The sequence below is a fragment of the Epinephelus moara genome, chromosome 15 (genome assembly GCF_006386435.1).
Source record: "Epinephelus moara isolate mb chromosome 15, YSFRI_EMoa_1.0, whole genome shotgun sequence".
In the NCBI taxonomy this organism is placed as follows: Eukaryota; Metazoa; Chordata; class Actinopteri; order Perciformes; family Serranidae; genus Epinephelus; species Epinephelus moara.
Window position 1 is genome coordinate 5,453,806 of NC_065520.1, and position 14,949 is coordinate 5,468,754.

The 14,949-nt window shown below is 42.9% G+C and overlaps 1 protein-coding gene across 9 annotated transcripts in view; it reads left to right on the forward strand.

The window, feature by feature from the left end:
- Nucleotides 1-14,949, forward strand: part of LOC126401734 (protein unc-80 homolog) — a 48,153-nt gene that overhangs the window by 16,794 nt on the left and 16,410 nt on the right. For 2 of the 9 annotated variants that reach the window (XM_050063201.1, XM_050063203.1), the window contains exons 18-41: nucleotides 1,445-1,608; nucleotides 2,373-2,471; nucleotides 2,708-2,916; nucleotides 3,698-3,742; nucleotides 4,749-4,855; nucleotides 5,115-5,268; nucleotides 6,281-6,453; nucleotides 6,676-6,888; nucleotides 6,982-7,117; nucleotides 7,419-7,552; nucleotides 7,776-7,953; nucleotides 8,031-8,270; nucleotides 8,355-8,452; nucleotides 8,561-8,764; nucleotides 8,848-8,955; nucleotides 9,555-9,693; nucleotides 10,036-10,217; nucleotides 10,425-10,556; nucleotides 12,985-13,171; nucleotides 13,317-13,448; nucleotides 13,558-13,701; nucleotides 14,051-14,151; nucleotides 14,308-14,394; nucleotides 14,485-14,668. In XM_050063201.1, the coding sequence (XP_049919158.1) occupies nucleotides 1,445-1,608; nucleotides 2,373-2,471; nucleotides 2,708-2,916; nucleotides 3,698-3,742; nucleotides 4,749-4,855; nucleotides 5,115-5,268; nucleotides 6,281-6,453; nucleotides 6,676-6,888; nucleotides 6,982-7,117; nucleotides 7,419-7,552; nucleotides 7,776-7,953; nucleotides 8,031-8,270; nucleotides 8,355-8,452; nucleotides 8,561-8,764; nucleotides 8,848-8,955; nucleotides 9,555-9,693; nucleotides 10,036-10,217; nucleotides 10,425-10,556; nucleotides 12,985-13,171; nucleotides 13,317-13,448; nucleotides 13,558-13,701; nucleotides 14,051-14,151; nucleotides 14,308-14,394; nucleotides 14,485-14,668 (3,550 nt within the window). The remainder of the gene's footprint in view (nucleotides 1-1,444; nucleotides 1,609-2,372; nucleotides 2,472-2,707; nucleotides 2,917-3,697; nucleotides 3,743-4,748; nucleotides 4,856-5,114; nucleotides 5,269-6,280; nucleotides 6,454-6,675; nucleotides 6,889-6,981; nucleotides 7,118-7,418; nucleotides 7,553-7,775; nucleotides 7,954-8,030; nucleotides 8,271-8,354; nucleotides 8,453-8,560; nucleotides 8,765-8,847; nucleotides 8,956-9,554; nucleotides 9,694-10,035; nucleotides 10,218-10,424; nucleotides 10,557-12,984; nucleotides 13,172-13,316; nucleotides 13,449-13,557; nucleotides 13,702-14,050; nucleotides 14,152-14,307; nucleotides 14,395-14,484; nucleotides 14,669-14,949) is intronic. The other 7 variants (XM_050063205.1, XM_050063207.1, XM_050063206.1 and 4 more) reach the window with 5 other exon arrangements.

Below are 14,949 nucleotides of genomic sequence, written 5' to 3' on the forward strand. Positions count from 1 at the left end.
AAGCAAGCTCATTTGTACAGCATGCTTCAAACACAGAGCCAAGTGAAAGTGCTTTACACAACAACATCTAAAACACAGTGGAGAGGAGAATATAATACAAAATAATAGGTATAAAGTTTCAGAGCCATTTTAATGCAGCAATGATACATTTAAAGGTTCTGTATGTAACTCCTGCACATGAGCCAAAACAGTGACAAACACGAAAGTGAACCTGATTGACTAAGGCTAAGGCTGGTTAATCTTAATTGAGGTTAAGTTAGCTTGTTGGCTGCTGAGCTACCTGTAACTTAGCTGCAGTGCATGGATCTGGTGTAGTTGCTTTGTAACATTAGCTGAGTAATTTGCAAACAAGCCCTGGGAATCTGGTTGAATTAACTGATGTTGTCCACTTAAGACAGTGTTTTGCTACATTAGCTAGCCAGTAATTAATCTGTATCAGGAAAGAAGCTAACATTGGATAACAGTAGCGCTGGGGCCTCTGAATGTATGATATGAGGCACTGAATTTGATTAATTTACTGTTTAACAGACCACAAATTAAACAAGAATAAGCAAATGTTAGCAATGAACATTACTTTGTTCAGAGGAGAGTGGATGACAGTTCCAAAGATGGACCTTCAGTAAGCTGCTGTAGCAGCTCAAATTCAGCTGCGCAAACCCCAGCTCTAAGTTAGTATCAGTCTCCGAGCCTCAGCTGCAAATTGTATATAACAGAAACACAGCAACGTCATATCCTTTGGATTTCCCAGACAATTTGTCGTGAGTCCTCTACATAGAAATCAGTCCAGAGACTGTTAGAGGCATCCGAGAAAGTCGGGGAAAATCTCGATTTTTGAGTTACATTACAATCCATACGCACATTGGCAATATAAAGCACTAATACATGTAAGAAGTTACATACAGAACCTTTAATAAAGCAAATAAAACATCAATAGGGAGAGTCTTGATTTTTGTCTTATCCTTAGTTGCGTAGATCATTGGAACCTACACTCTTCCATAATTGTGGAAAAAAATCTTAGTTTAGTTTTTGTTGATAATAAATATATCGTAGGTTTAGATTTTTCTATATGCAAGTGTATGTGGATCACTCCTCTAAGAGGACTTGTGGTACTAAGAAAGCCTCAAGGCTGGCATGACTGGTTGTACGTTGGCGGGAGATGACACACTTTGCAAAGCAGGCTTTATTATGGCACAGGATCAGAGGCCACCCACTCACAAGCTGGAGCTGTTGTCCAGCATGCTCATATACATCACTCATTTATGCATGCATGTGCAAACATACACACTGTTTGATGCTGGCTGCACAGTAATATCAGCCTGATTTTATATCCTAGCAGGAGATTCTTTTTTTGTTGTTATCCTCCTCTGACACACTTTCTAGTTCACACGCCATTCCACTCCCACATCCCTCTCTCTCACTTGTTTGCCACCCTCCTCCTTCCCAGGGACTGTACTGTGACATCCGCCAGCTGGTGCAGTTCATTAAGGAGGCCCATGGGAACGTGTTCCGCAGGGTGGCGCTGAGTGCGCTCCTGGACAGCGCCGAGAAGGTCACCACCACCAAGAAACCTGATGAGAAGGAAGAGACCAAACAGCCCGGACCCAGGAGGTACTGGCCAATCAGTGGCCAGAAATGGTCTCAATGACATCATATTAAGTTAAATCCACTAAAAATGTCTTGTAATGATCATGTGTCAATTACTGTTGAAGTGTCCTTGAGAACAGACCGTAAACACCCCTTCCCTTATTAAGTGGTAACAAAATATTTCTCATCCAATCAAATTGATTGGTTTCACAAGGTCTTTCTCCTTTTCTGACAACTCAGAGCTACGCTTCTCATCACTGCTGGATGTTTTTATTTTCTTATGTTTTTTTTCTGTCCTGTCTGCATCTGTTCTTCTTGCTTGAGTGACTGATTTGATGTTGTTATTTTCAAAATGATGTGGACAGCAGCATACGGGGCAGCCCTGCCAGGAGTCTTTGCCTCATCATGTGACCATCAAACTAGAAATGGAAGTTACATGAGGGCATAAATATTTTGGACATGCAACAAAAACAAATGTATTTTAAAAGTATATAAAATTAATTGTATAGTTATAGGTAATGCAGTAGGATTTTGTTCATCCATATATTGATGGATGAGCAATAAGTTTGCTCAGTTTCCAAACATCTAAAGCTTCAGTGACATTCCTCTAGTTCCCATCAGAGAAAAATCATTGAAACTATGCTAAACTTATTTTCCATCAATCAAAAACCTTAATGGGAGAATCACATGGAGAGGCTTTGCTGCATCTCTAGAGTTCAGTCTGCGTCTGCATCAGGTGGCCTGAGCGCTCTGTCTGTGTGTTGGGGTGTGTGTGTGTGTGTGTGCAGGTCAGAGGCGGGTGTGTCCGGGGAGAAGGGTCAGGTGTCCAGTGCTGCAGATGAGTGTCGCAGCTACATCTCCAGTAGACCCCCCCAGACCCCCGAACAGTGAGTGTCCACCTCACAGCATCTCCATATAGCACCATCTAGTATGTCGAGCCCAGCTGTCATGTGTCTGCTCAAAATAGGAAACAGGTTTTAAACTCCTCCTGTTGCACCCTCCCCCCCTCCAATAACAAACAGGTCACAGAACTAATTTACATCAAAAGAGCTACAAATTTGTGTAAGCTGAAGTTTTTAACCTTCAAATCCGACCTTCCTTCACTCCCTCTCTGTGCCTCCAGTGAAGAACAGATGCCAGGTGCTCTGCTGGGCAGGAAGGACTTTTGGAGGAAGATGTTCAAGTCGCAGAGTGCCGCCAGTGACACCAGCAGCCAGTCAGAGCAGGACACCTCGGAGTGCACCACTGCACACTCTGGCACCACCACTGACCGGCGCTCCCGTTCCAGATCCAGACGAATTTCACTACGCAAGAAACTGAAGCTGCCAATAGGTAAGAGCTGGTATCAGGCAACAAGTCTTTTGATAGTAAAGGTTGAAGGGTTACCTTACAGAGGAGGCCTGGGTCAGGACTGTAATCAAAAACATTATTTTATTTTGGGTGGGCCATATCTGGGCTTGGGCACAAAAATCAAAGTCAGCAAAATGTCAATAACAGAGGACCTATTATGCTCATTTTCAGGTTCATACTTGTATTCTGGGTTCCCATGAGAACATGTTTACATGCTTTAGTGGTCCAGAAATACTTTATTTACCTCATACTGCCTGTGCTGGATTACCAGTGCCCACTCTCTGTCAGAAACACTCCATTTTAGTGCCTGTCTCTTTAAGCCCACCAAATAGGCACAGTCTGATCAGTCAGTGTTTTTGGGTCTTCCACACCTGCACACTCACCGCACCATCATTGCGGCTGGGGCATGACTATAGCCTCACTTTACACTGTGAAAAATCCCCAATTAAATCTTTTAAACACAACCAGTAATGTTGCAGCAGGAATGTGACCCAAAGTTGTGGAGAAATTAACGACCAAGATTACAGGTTTCACAGATGTTAGCATGTAGCTACAGGTAGCAAAGTACTCACTATTTTTTTTATATATATATATCATGTCTGGTAACTGTATTTCCATGACCATACCTCACTGTATTTCCTACCCCAGCTATCACCTTGAAATTCATGATGTGTTTTGTTTGTCTAACATTGGAACAATGCCCACTGCGAGGCCAAGTCACTTCATCTCTTTGGTCTGTTTTGTGTTCCTTTGTGTGCCGTAGCATGCCGTGGGACTGTTCGCCTACCACTCACTCTCTCTGTCTTACGTATGTGAATGTGGAACCATCGCCATACAGTATTTGTTTCATGTCTGTTTGTGTTGGTCATCTCTTCCAAAGTGTACGGTTTTTAAAGGCCTGGGTCAAATTGTATTTGCAAATTACTTCATATGGATGGAGCGTACAGACTTTACTCTGGCATATATGTCTCTATGAAGGCAAAGCGGTTACAGCCAACTGCACAGCTAAGCTAAAGCAGAAAGGCTGGGGTTATATCAAGTGAAAGCTAGCAGGTGATACAGCCATGGCTTGACTTAGCTAAAGCTAAAAATGGACTTACTGATTTTTAAAAGCTTTTATCAGTAACTGAAATGTTCTGATACATCAGTAAACCACCATTTTTTGAATGACACATGAAGAAAAAACAGAACAAAACTCCAGCTAAAGCTAATTTATGGTAGCTTTGCAGAGTTGCAGTAACTGCTGTATCAGCTTTTGACTGATAAAATTTTATGCAGTTTTGTGTAGTTAGTCAGCAACCTTTTATGTACATATGTAAATGTGTTAAAACGCAGATTAATCTTAAAAAATATTGACATTAGATGTATAACAGCAGCAAATCAAAATAAAGTATTACATTTCAATATGTTACGCAGGTTGTCAGCCAGCCTGTAAACATATTTCTCAGCTTATGTTGTTTCTGCTGTCTCCTCTGTGACAATATACTGTTAAAATCTATTTGCAAATACCACTCGACCGGGGTCTTTTGTTTAAGTCGTCTTATGAAATGATGACAAAAGTTAGTTTTGCACCCTTTTTCTATCATTTTTGAATGAACGTCAGCCTGTGAATTTTTGTGACTTAAAACACTCTGAATTTATGTCACTGTACAATAACAATGAGGGAATGCTCTGTCTGTTTCTACCTCTACTTACCCTTGTGTGTGTGCATGCTTAATTGCCTCCATAACCCAGTGTGTACAGTACATTAACTTTCTTTGTTCTGCAGTGTTGGTTGATCAGGTAAATGTTTTTTTATTATCTTGTGTCTCCAGGCAACTGGCTGAAGCGCTCCTCTCTTTCCGGACTGACTGATGGTGTTGAGGACCTGCTGGATATCAGCTCAGTGGATCGACTCTCCTTCATACGTCAGAGCTCAAAGGTCAGGGCGGGCTGACAGCTACAGTACCATAACACTGTTTGTCCAGTGAGTGCACTGGTCAACACTGAGTAGTGGCAGTCAGAATCAGCAAATCTACAATGAGCTACAATAGAGCGTAAAAGAAAGTAAATCCAGCTTTAAATATGGAAGACATAGATGTACAGACCTTGCAGTGGCTGTCTGCAAGAAAATGTATAAATTGCCAACTGGTTTGGCCTCTGCCTGTCTGTCTGAGCATGTATGCATTTATGCATCTCAGGTGAAGTTCACCAGTGCGGTGAAGCTGTCAGAAGGTGGCGCCGTGGGGCCGGAGTTCGCCAGGGACGAGGAGGAGAATTTCTTCAAGCGGCTCGGTAAATGGAGGTCTGGCAGGAGGAATCCATCCAAGCTTCACCACACAGAAGAGAAAGATGGTAGACCTCCCCCACCCCGGGGTGCCCCCTTGCCCACCCACTCCCCATCGTCCTGTGTCTATTCCTCTCTCTCTTTCTGTCCCTGCCTCTGTTTGTCCGTGTGGTGTCGTGTCTTGTCTCGCAAGTCGTGGTCTGTCCTCTTCTGCCAGTTCTCTCGTCCACCATTCTCCATGTCAGCTCGGCCAAATAGCTGCCTGCTACACTCTGTTAGCCTGAATGTGTTTCAACCCATCAGTGTCCAGTTTGTAAAAATACACTTTATTTTCAGTCTGATTGGCTCAACTGTGTTTTATACGACCAACTCTACATTCCCTTCTTTCCAACCATGCACGTCCCGTTCTCTTCAACAATGAACCCCCTCCTCTTTCTTTCACTTACTGGTAGAAAGAGAGGAAAGGAGGTGTGTGGGAAAAACTCATATATATGAAACCATCTTTCTACAGTAGAGCGTATCTCTGTGCTTTGTCAAGCATGACGCTGTCAGTGCTCTCTTCGTCTCTTCTGTGGTGATGTCTGGTGGTATTTTCCAATGCCTGAGTTTCAGTGAAGTGATAAAAACAGAATGGTCCACATACAGCTTTCCTCTGTACGGCTGTGATTACACTTGTCATTTCAATGTGATTTAACAGATCTTATTATCAAAAATATATTGCATTAGAAGCCTGATAATAGCTTCTGCATTCTTACACTACTCTTTACATAATCATTTTTATTGTGTCGCTTAGATGATGAATTGAAAATCCAAGTGTAACCACTGCCGATGGCTGTGTGTCCATCTCTCACTCAGCTTCATTTGTCGGTGGCTCTTCAGTGCTTTCTGTTAAATGTCCTGGATGGTGATGTTGCTTCATGCAATGTCGATATTTAATCTTCAGTGCAGTCTTTACAAACAATTACACCCAAATATGCTTGTTTTCACAAGAATTCTCTTCACTTGTCCTGTTATACTCTCCTCTTTTCCTTTCTTCTCTTCTCCTCTCCTCTCTTGTTCTATATTCATACCTTCCTTCAGGACCCCACGGTTTTCAGGAGCGTCTTGCAGCCAGTCAGGAGGCCATGAAGAATAAGAATGTGGTGAATTTGGGCGCTATTCGACAGGGCATGAAACGCTTCCAGTTCCTGCTGAACTGCTGCGAGCCGGGAACCATACCGGACGCATCCATCCTTGCTGCTGCTCTGGACCTGGTAGGTTTTAGAACACACTCCTTGTATTTTGCACATGATGCATCGGTGTAAGCATGTCACCTTGGGCTGTTCTGTGTCTTTAGCATGTGGGATTGTATGGAGGACCAAAATTTGAATGTTCAGATTTGAATACATAAGAAACACTACCAGGAAGAATTATATAAAATCCTAAAAAATAAAAATGATGGCAACATCCTTAATTCTACTTTCTGGCTCTTCCAGGAAGCTCCAGTCGTGGCACGGGCCTCCCTCTTCCTTGAATGTGCCCGTTTTGTCCATCGCTGTAACCGCGGCAATTGGCCAGAGTGGATGAAGGGCCACCACGTAAATATCACCAAGAGAGGCCTGTCCAGGGGCCGGTCACCTATCGTGGGCAACAAAAGGAACCAGAAACTCCAGTGGAACGCTGCCAAACATTTCTGCCAGTGGGGAGATGTAAGTCAAAGATTTCTGGCTGTTAATTAAGCGGAGTAACAATTTTTAATATGGTTTCAACAAAGTGTTTCTTTTTGTGTTTTATCTGCTCAGGCAATCGGCACAAGGCTCAGTGAGCTCTGTCACTCTGACAGCGAGAGCCCTGCAAACATCCTGGGTTACATTTTTGATGAAGAGACCAAACGAAGAATGAGAAAAGAAGATGAGGAAGAGGACTATTTAGATGACAGTGAGTGAGAAGACCATTCAAAGGCTCACTTTTAATTGCCAGGATGCCAATGGCAACCTTTTTAAGAAAATAGCACCCAACTTTTGGCCTTTTTAGAATATAAAAAAGTAAGTAAGTGACTTAGGCCAGCAAATTTGCGACCGACCACATGATTCGGTTAAAAGCTGTGAAAAAAGGCTGTAAGGCTAAGTTGTTTTGTTTTTTTCATTAAGCCGTAAGGCTAAGTTGTTTTGTTTTTTTCATTAACTAAAAACCTTTGAAAGTTCTAACCACACTGTTTTATTTTGTCATCCCTTCCAAGACACAGTCAATCCTACAAAATGTGGCTGCCCCTTTGCTCTTAAGATGGCTGCCTGTCAGCTGCTGTTGGAAATCACCACTTTCCTGCGAGAGACCTTTCCCTGCTTACCACGCCCACGCACTGAGCCTCTCGTGGTTAGTAGTCAAATCTCCTGTGCCGAATATATATGCATTAAGTGTGTGTATTTTCTCTTTGATAATCATGAAAAACAGTCAGGAAATCTAAGGATTCTATGAGGGAGTTTGGTTATTATTATAAGAAATAAAAGAGTAAAATATGAACAGGAAATTTTGAATCCAAAACATGTGATAATACATTTGTTGGAAACATTAATACCTGCTCACATGTTTGCTGTAGGATCTGGACAGCTGCCGCCTGCGTTTGGACCCGGATCTCGGCCGTCATCGCTATGAGAGGAAGATCAGCTTCGCGGGCATCCTTGATGACGAGGATGGACATGATTCGCTCAACAGCAGCAGCCATACGCTGAAGTCTGACACCACCTGTGATGAGAAGAAGCCCCAGGAAGTTCAAGGTGAGATCTGGTGTTGTCTAGACTCTGCCTTTTTGGTGTATTACTGCCCTGTGTGCTTATCGTGAAAAATAATTTAGATAATCTCGCCCCACTGCCGTCTCCTCCAGTGCCTATCCGTAAGATTCGCATCGGAGGCTCCCGGCTGCTTCAGATTAAAGGGGCTCGCAGTTTCCGTGTAAAGAAAGGAGGCTCTCTGTCATCGATACGCCGGGCCGGGAGCCTCAAGAGCACCAAGATGTCGCGGCAGGACTCTGAGTCGGAGAACGAAGAAGGGCTGCTGTCACAAACACAAAGCAGGGACACTGTTACTGACATAGGTAAGACATGGACAAAAAACTATGTTTCCCTCTGTTGTAAGAGATACATTTTAAATATGTGCATATTCTTGTTTCCTGTTGCAGGCAGTCCCTTTAGCACCAGTGAGCCCAGCATAGAACCAGAGGGCCAGGGCTCAGGAGGAACAGAGGACAACTACCACCGTAACATGTCCTGGCTCCATGTATGGCCCTTCAATATGTGTGGAAGTGTTTTTGTGTATACAGTGTCGGCGTGCTCCCTCCTACACACTGACTCCCCCTCCCCTCTCCTCTCCTTTCTCTCGGCACAGATCATGATCCTGCTGTGCAACCAGCAGAGTTTCATCTGTACCCATATAGATTTTTGCCACCCACGCTGCTACCAGCACCACAGCCGCTCCTGTGCCCGTCTGGTCCGCGCCATCAAGCTTGTGTATGGTGAGACGGTGGACAGCCTGAGAGAAGACAGTGCCTCCTCAGGTCACATTGGGTCACGGGCCAAGAAGAGTAAAGAGGTGGGTTTCAAAAGCTATCTGTTTATCTAGTTTTAAACTTCTGTTGTTTTTGTTGTGGTTTATGAAAATTTCTGTGCCTTCAGTGTTCAGACAAGTCTTGCCTGAGGACCCCATCCATGAAGAGACGACCTACTGACTCCAACACAGAAGGGAAGAAGGATACTGGCATGCTCAAGTATATCCGCAACCAGGTGGAGTAGTTTTAAAAGTTAATTTCAAGTCTTTTTTTTCTTTCTATTTTTGTTGTTGTTTTTCATTTTTGTTATGTTTTTGGGGTTTTTTGTTTTTTTACTTTTTTTTGTTTTTCTGGGGGTGTATTTTTTTGTGTTTGTTTATTTTGTTTTTTTGTGTTGTTTTGTTTTGTTTGTTTCTTTTTTACAATTTTTTTGCCGTTTTTTTTTTTTAACTTTTGTGGTTTTCTTTTCATAATACATAACAAATGCTTCTGTAATTGCTGTACATTTGATAAAAAATAAATTAAAACTGGGAACTTGAACTGAAAATAATCAATTAAGTCAAATTTTTAGCCTTTAATGGATAGGACAGACAAATGTGAAAGGGGGGGAGAGAGAGAGGGAGTGACATGTAGCAAAGGGCCACAGGCTGGAGTCGAACCCGGGCCGCTGCGGCAACAGCCTTGTACATGGGGCGCCTGCTCTACCACTAAGCCACCGACGCCCCTAATCAATTAAGTCAGAAGGGAAAATTAAAAGACTTGAAAACAAAAATACTAAAATTACTGTCCATACCTAAACTGCTGTTTATCAATTTTTTTTCCTGTGTTTCTCAGGTGATGAGCCTGTCTCCAGCTCCGCTTTCACTGCTCATCAAGGCAGCTCCCATCTTGACTGACGACATGTACGGAGACATTCAGCCCGCAGCCTGGGAACTTTTGCTCAGCGTGGATGAACATATGGCAGCTGCTGCTGGTGAGTCAGCTGTGTATTGGTAATCTGTGGGTCTCGTCTATAGGCTGTGGTGCCCTTCAGAGTTTATATATGTACATGATTTTAGATCATGAAAGGATGAAGTACTTAATTTATTCACTTAACTAAAGTTAGCTTTACTCACATAGTGTGTAAAACATTTTGACCTAGATATTCTGATGCTCTATATTCTAACAGTTGCCATATCCTTTACTTTATGTCAACCACTTTTTACCTCCCAATTTCCTGCCTCTTTTCTGTGTCCTCACTCCTCACTCCCTTTTGCTTTTTTATTTCTTCCTCTCCTCATTCCTCCCCCCTCCACCCTTTCTGAATCCCCTCCAGGTGCCATGTTCCTGTTGTGTGCGGTAAAGGTCCCAGACGCAGTGACCGAAATGATGATGGCGGAGTTCCAGCACCAGGAGGCCTGCCAACGCATCAACTCCATCCTGAAGTTTTACACACTGTGGCGTTTTCGCTACCAGGTGTGGCCTCGCATGGAGGAAGGAGCCCAGCAGATCTTTAAGGTACAGAATAACAATGTTGTCATGTTTAAACTTACCCCCAGAGTCAAAGTTGTCCACTTTGTAACCTCAAAAGGTTGTTCATAAAGGTTAATAATTTATTATGCAACGTTTTGCTGTTGTAGGGCCAAATATATCATTCAGAACGTACTGCCTCACAAAGCTAGGCTACATTGACCCATGTTGTATGATATTTCTCTTTTGTTTTAGATCCCACCACCCAGCATCAACTTCACCCTGCCATCTCCTATACTGGGCATGCCCTGTGTACCCATATTCGACCCCCCCTGGGTGCCCCAGAACACAGGCAGCGTCCAGGATCCAATCAATGAAGACCAGTCTGTAAGTCTGAGCCCCTGTATAGCCCCCCAGTATATTTACCACCATAACTTTGTAACAAACACTTCGCTATAACATTTATTTTTACTAGTAGTATTAATGTATGCACATACTTTTGAATCACTTTAATATGCAGTAAATACATTATATGTTAGTCATATTGGCTTAAAATGCACCAGTGGATGTGACATCACAAACAGACTGACCTGGGTTGGGTCATCAAGTTGCCTTACATTCAGTGTAAATTAAAGCATCTGTTCACCTAAAAAAAATACATATTTTATCACTTACCTATTGTGGTATCTAGCCATGCGTTGGGGACACTCTGCCTGGAGGCACATATTGCTGTTTTATTTAGCTATGGAGTTGGCACAGCTCTAGAGTTAGGAATGTTGGTCTGGCTCCTCTCCTTTGGTCGGGACTAAAATATATCAACAACTATTCAATGGATTGCCGTGAAATTTTGGGCAGACATTCATGATCTCCAGAAGATGAATCCAACTGATTTTGGTGATCCTCTGACTTTTGCTGCAGTGCCACCATAAGGTTTACACTGATAAAAGAAGTGTCTCCACAAATGGTTTATGGCCAAATCCCTGTAAAATTAAGAACTTACCCAGCAACACGGTAAGCATTGTGCTTGCTCAACATATGCACCTTGTCAGTGTGACAGCAATGATTTCAGAATTTAACTCAAAGCACCACGGTGTGTAAGTGCAGCCATTAGCGTGACTGTGGACTATGGTCTGCTGTCAATCTTTGGGCCTAATTATGGTTGCTAAAATGTTAATAAGTAGTTGGGGCAACAGTTTGTTCAGATAGGTTTTGCAGCTTGCAGAGAGGGACGTTGAAAGTGTGCTGACGTTAGTTCAATCCAAACCATGTACGCTACTACGTGTTGTCATCGCCATTACAGAGGGCCTGCCTTTCAGTTAATTCAATCAGACATTGGGGTGAAACGCCAGTGACGTCGGGCAGTTTCTGCTCTGAGTTTGAGTTTTTTAAAGTCTAGGCATTCAAGGCGCATAGAGTGGAAATTGCGAGGCTCTCAACAGTGCAAAAGCAGCGACCAACTGCTAAAACACACACTGTCTGATGGAGGCTAATCTCAAAATGTTGTCACACTAAAACAGATCTATCAGTATGATTAGATACAACTAGGGGTAAGTGATATTTTTTTCAGAATTCTGGTGAACTGACTCTTAAACTCCCATAACCTGTAAAAAAAAAAAAACATGGCAGTTTTTAACAGTGGGTGTCTTATTTTGACATTTATTCTAGATTGAGTGCTGCGTAACCCTCACAATGTACCAAAAGCAGATACACTGCACTTTAGACTGCTTTAAAATACATCTGTTATTGCTATGCCAGTGTAATGTGGTCAACTGCACCAAGAAATCTGCTAATTCAAGAAAAGCATATATAACACATATTTAAAGTCATTTAACGCAGTAAAAACAGATTTCTTGGTGTTTCCTTTTACTTTCTTGTCTTTTTTGTTAAAAAGCATGATTATCAAAATATGTTTAATAGATTTTGATGACGACCTGCGAGCACCTGTTATATAATTTATCTATCGACTGTCTTTGTTTTTAGTACTCCACATTAATTCAGTCAGTCCATACCATAGTAAGTTGGTATTTCTGTCCGGATGTTTGTACTGATGCATCTTGTTACTTCAGATCATTAATGACAGGAGAGAAAACTCTCTCCATTAAACATTTTTAGCTCATTGGGAGCTGTAGGTTTCCATCATGGATCAGAAGCTGGGGCAGTTTCATGGGTCATTTCAGATAGTTGCATCTTGATTAATGATACGCACCACACTAATAAAGTGTTGTAGCATTTGCTCTGATTGTAAAAAAAAAAAAAAGAAAAGAAAAAATAACAGCATGCATCGGACATTCAGACATGTTGTGTGTGTTGTGCTGTTGATGCATGGTCATTGGATGAGAATGACTTTGCTGTGGATGTTTTTCATACCATGCTATACTATTTGGATATGTACGTGTATGAGCACTCGTGCGAATGCTGTGAGGCATTTACTGTACACAAGATACAGTAAATTCTCCAAATTCCAGTATGAATTCATTTTTTCTTGCCAAAAATTTGTCACGATTGAAATCCTTTCTATTCAATACTTCAACAGTGTTCTCCATGATGCTCGCGATAGCATTAGAGCATGAGATTAATGTGCTGGAAGAGAGTTACTGTATTAATGTGTTGTCCGGTCATTTTACATTACAAAATGCTCCTCAGATGTAAACGTGAGCCTAGAGTAGCTGTGCACACGTCCCTGAGAGATTTGAACTGTCAATTTTTTTTATTAATTTGTGCACTCCCTCATTCTGAACCTTCTGTATGTCTGCACTCGCTGTTCTTCCTCTGTGCTGTTTGATCCAACGCCACCCTGCATGCCACCCCTTTGCAGAAATCCTTCTCGGCGCGGGCAGTGTCACGGTCCCACCAGCGAGCCGAGCACATCCTGAAGAACCTGCAGCAGGAAGAAGAGAAGCGGCGTCTGGGTCGCGAGGCCAGCATCATCACAGCCATCCCCGTCGCTCAGGAGGCGTGTTACGAACCGACGTGCAGCCCCCCGCCTGAGCAGGAGGAAGAAGGTGGGGCTACCAGGCACACAAGCACATAGCATACAGAAATACAAAAGTCTGATGGGAATAAGGAAGCTGCTGACAGCTCTGTGCCCTGATAGCATGTTGTTTCTCCTGTATCTGCACTGGTCATGTTGGGCATTGATCCCGCCAGCAGAAGAAGTGGTGAACCTGGCATCACGCCGTCTGTCTGTCAGCCCATCCTGCGCCTCCAGTAACTCCCACAGGAACTACTCCTTCCGTCGGGGTTCTGTGTGGTCTGTCCGCTCATTGGCCAGTGCTGAAGGTATGAAAACAAAATATCCATGACCACAAAAGCCTTTATTACACAACTTTTAGCAGTCTTTCTGTTTTTTTAATAAACCTTGAGCTATCATCTTTAACATGTTTTGTAGATGAAGAGAACACAACAGAACACACTCCCACTCACCACATGTTGCAGCCGCCCCAAGCTGTCTTCCCAGCGTGCATCTGTGCTGCAGTCCTACCGATAGTGCATCTCATGGAGGACGGGGAGGTTCGAGAGGATGGTGTTGCTGGTAGGTGTCATTGTACTAAAAACAGTTTGCCAGTGCCAGTTTTGGAGCTTAAAATAATTTCAAGACTCGAGGGCCTTCAGGAATAAAAAATAGCAAGTACCACCTACATAAAAATAAAAACAAATTACAGTTTATTAAATATTTTATTAGCACAGTATCAGTCCAAACATAAAAAATACATGTATTGATAGATTCTCCTGCATTATGTCATCAATGCATTTGCCAAAATGTGCATTTTTCTGATTTGTTTTTCATGTGTGGGACTCCTCCTGAAACATGAAGCCCATGTATGGTATTTGATCACATACTGTATTTGCAAGTACAAATATTTCTTTCAATGTTTCTTCAGTGAGCGCTGTTGCCCAACAAATCCTGTGGAACTGCCTGATTGAAGATCCGGCCCTGGTTCTCCGCCACTTCCTGGAAAAACTAACAGTGAGCAACCGACAGGTGGGTGAACATCTTTAGAACAAACACAGCTTCAGTGGCTTCTCATAAACTTACATTTATACAGTCAATGAGGATACGTGCAGGAGCTTAACGCTTAAAATGGGAAATAGGAAGTGTGACATGACTTTCATGACATTCTTTGTGTTGTTATTCCAGGATGAGCTCATGTACATGCTGAGGAAGCTCCTGCTCAACATTGGAGATCTGCCGGCCCAGACCTCTCATATCCTCTTCAACTATCTGGTGAAGCAATAATTCTTTACCTTTACATATAAACACTACTCTGTACTCTCTGTTAACCATTGTCGTCTCAACGGAATCTCCCCCTCCTAGGTGGGACTGATCATGTATTTTGTGCGGACTCCGTGCGAGTGGGGAATGGACGCCATCTCGGCCACATTGACCTTCTTGTGGGAGGTCGTCGGCTATGTGGAGGGACTCTTCTTTAAAGACCTTAAGCAGACCATGAAGAAGGAGCAGTGCGAGGTCAAACTGCTGGTCACTGCATCCATGCCAGGTGAACTTACTCATACTTTGACCCATTTAAAGCAACCCTTACCTTTCTTGCATTTCACACAGCACTTAGAAAAAATTTGAACATCCACAACTCCCGCATCCCTCCAAAGTCCCATCCTCCTCCTCCTGCAACTCCACCTCCCTCCAACGGCCTACTCCCCCCTCCTCCATTACGTCCTCATTACATCTATGATAGACGTAGGCGTTGTCATGGTAACGTTAGATACACGGAAGAGGAGGGCGAGTGTAACGTTACAAATGCAACCCCGGAGTTTTAAAACT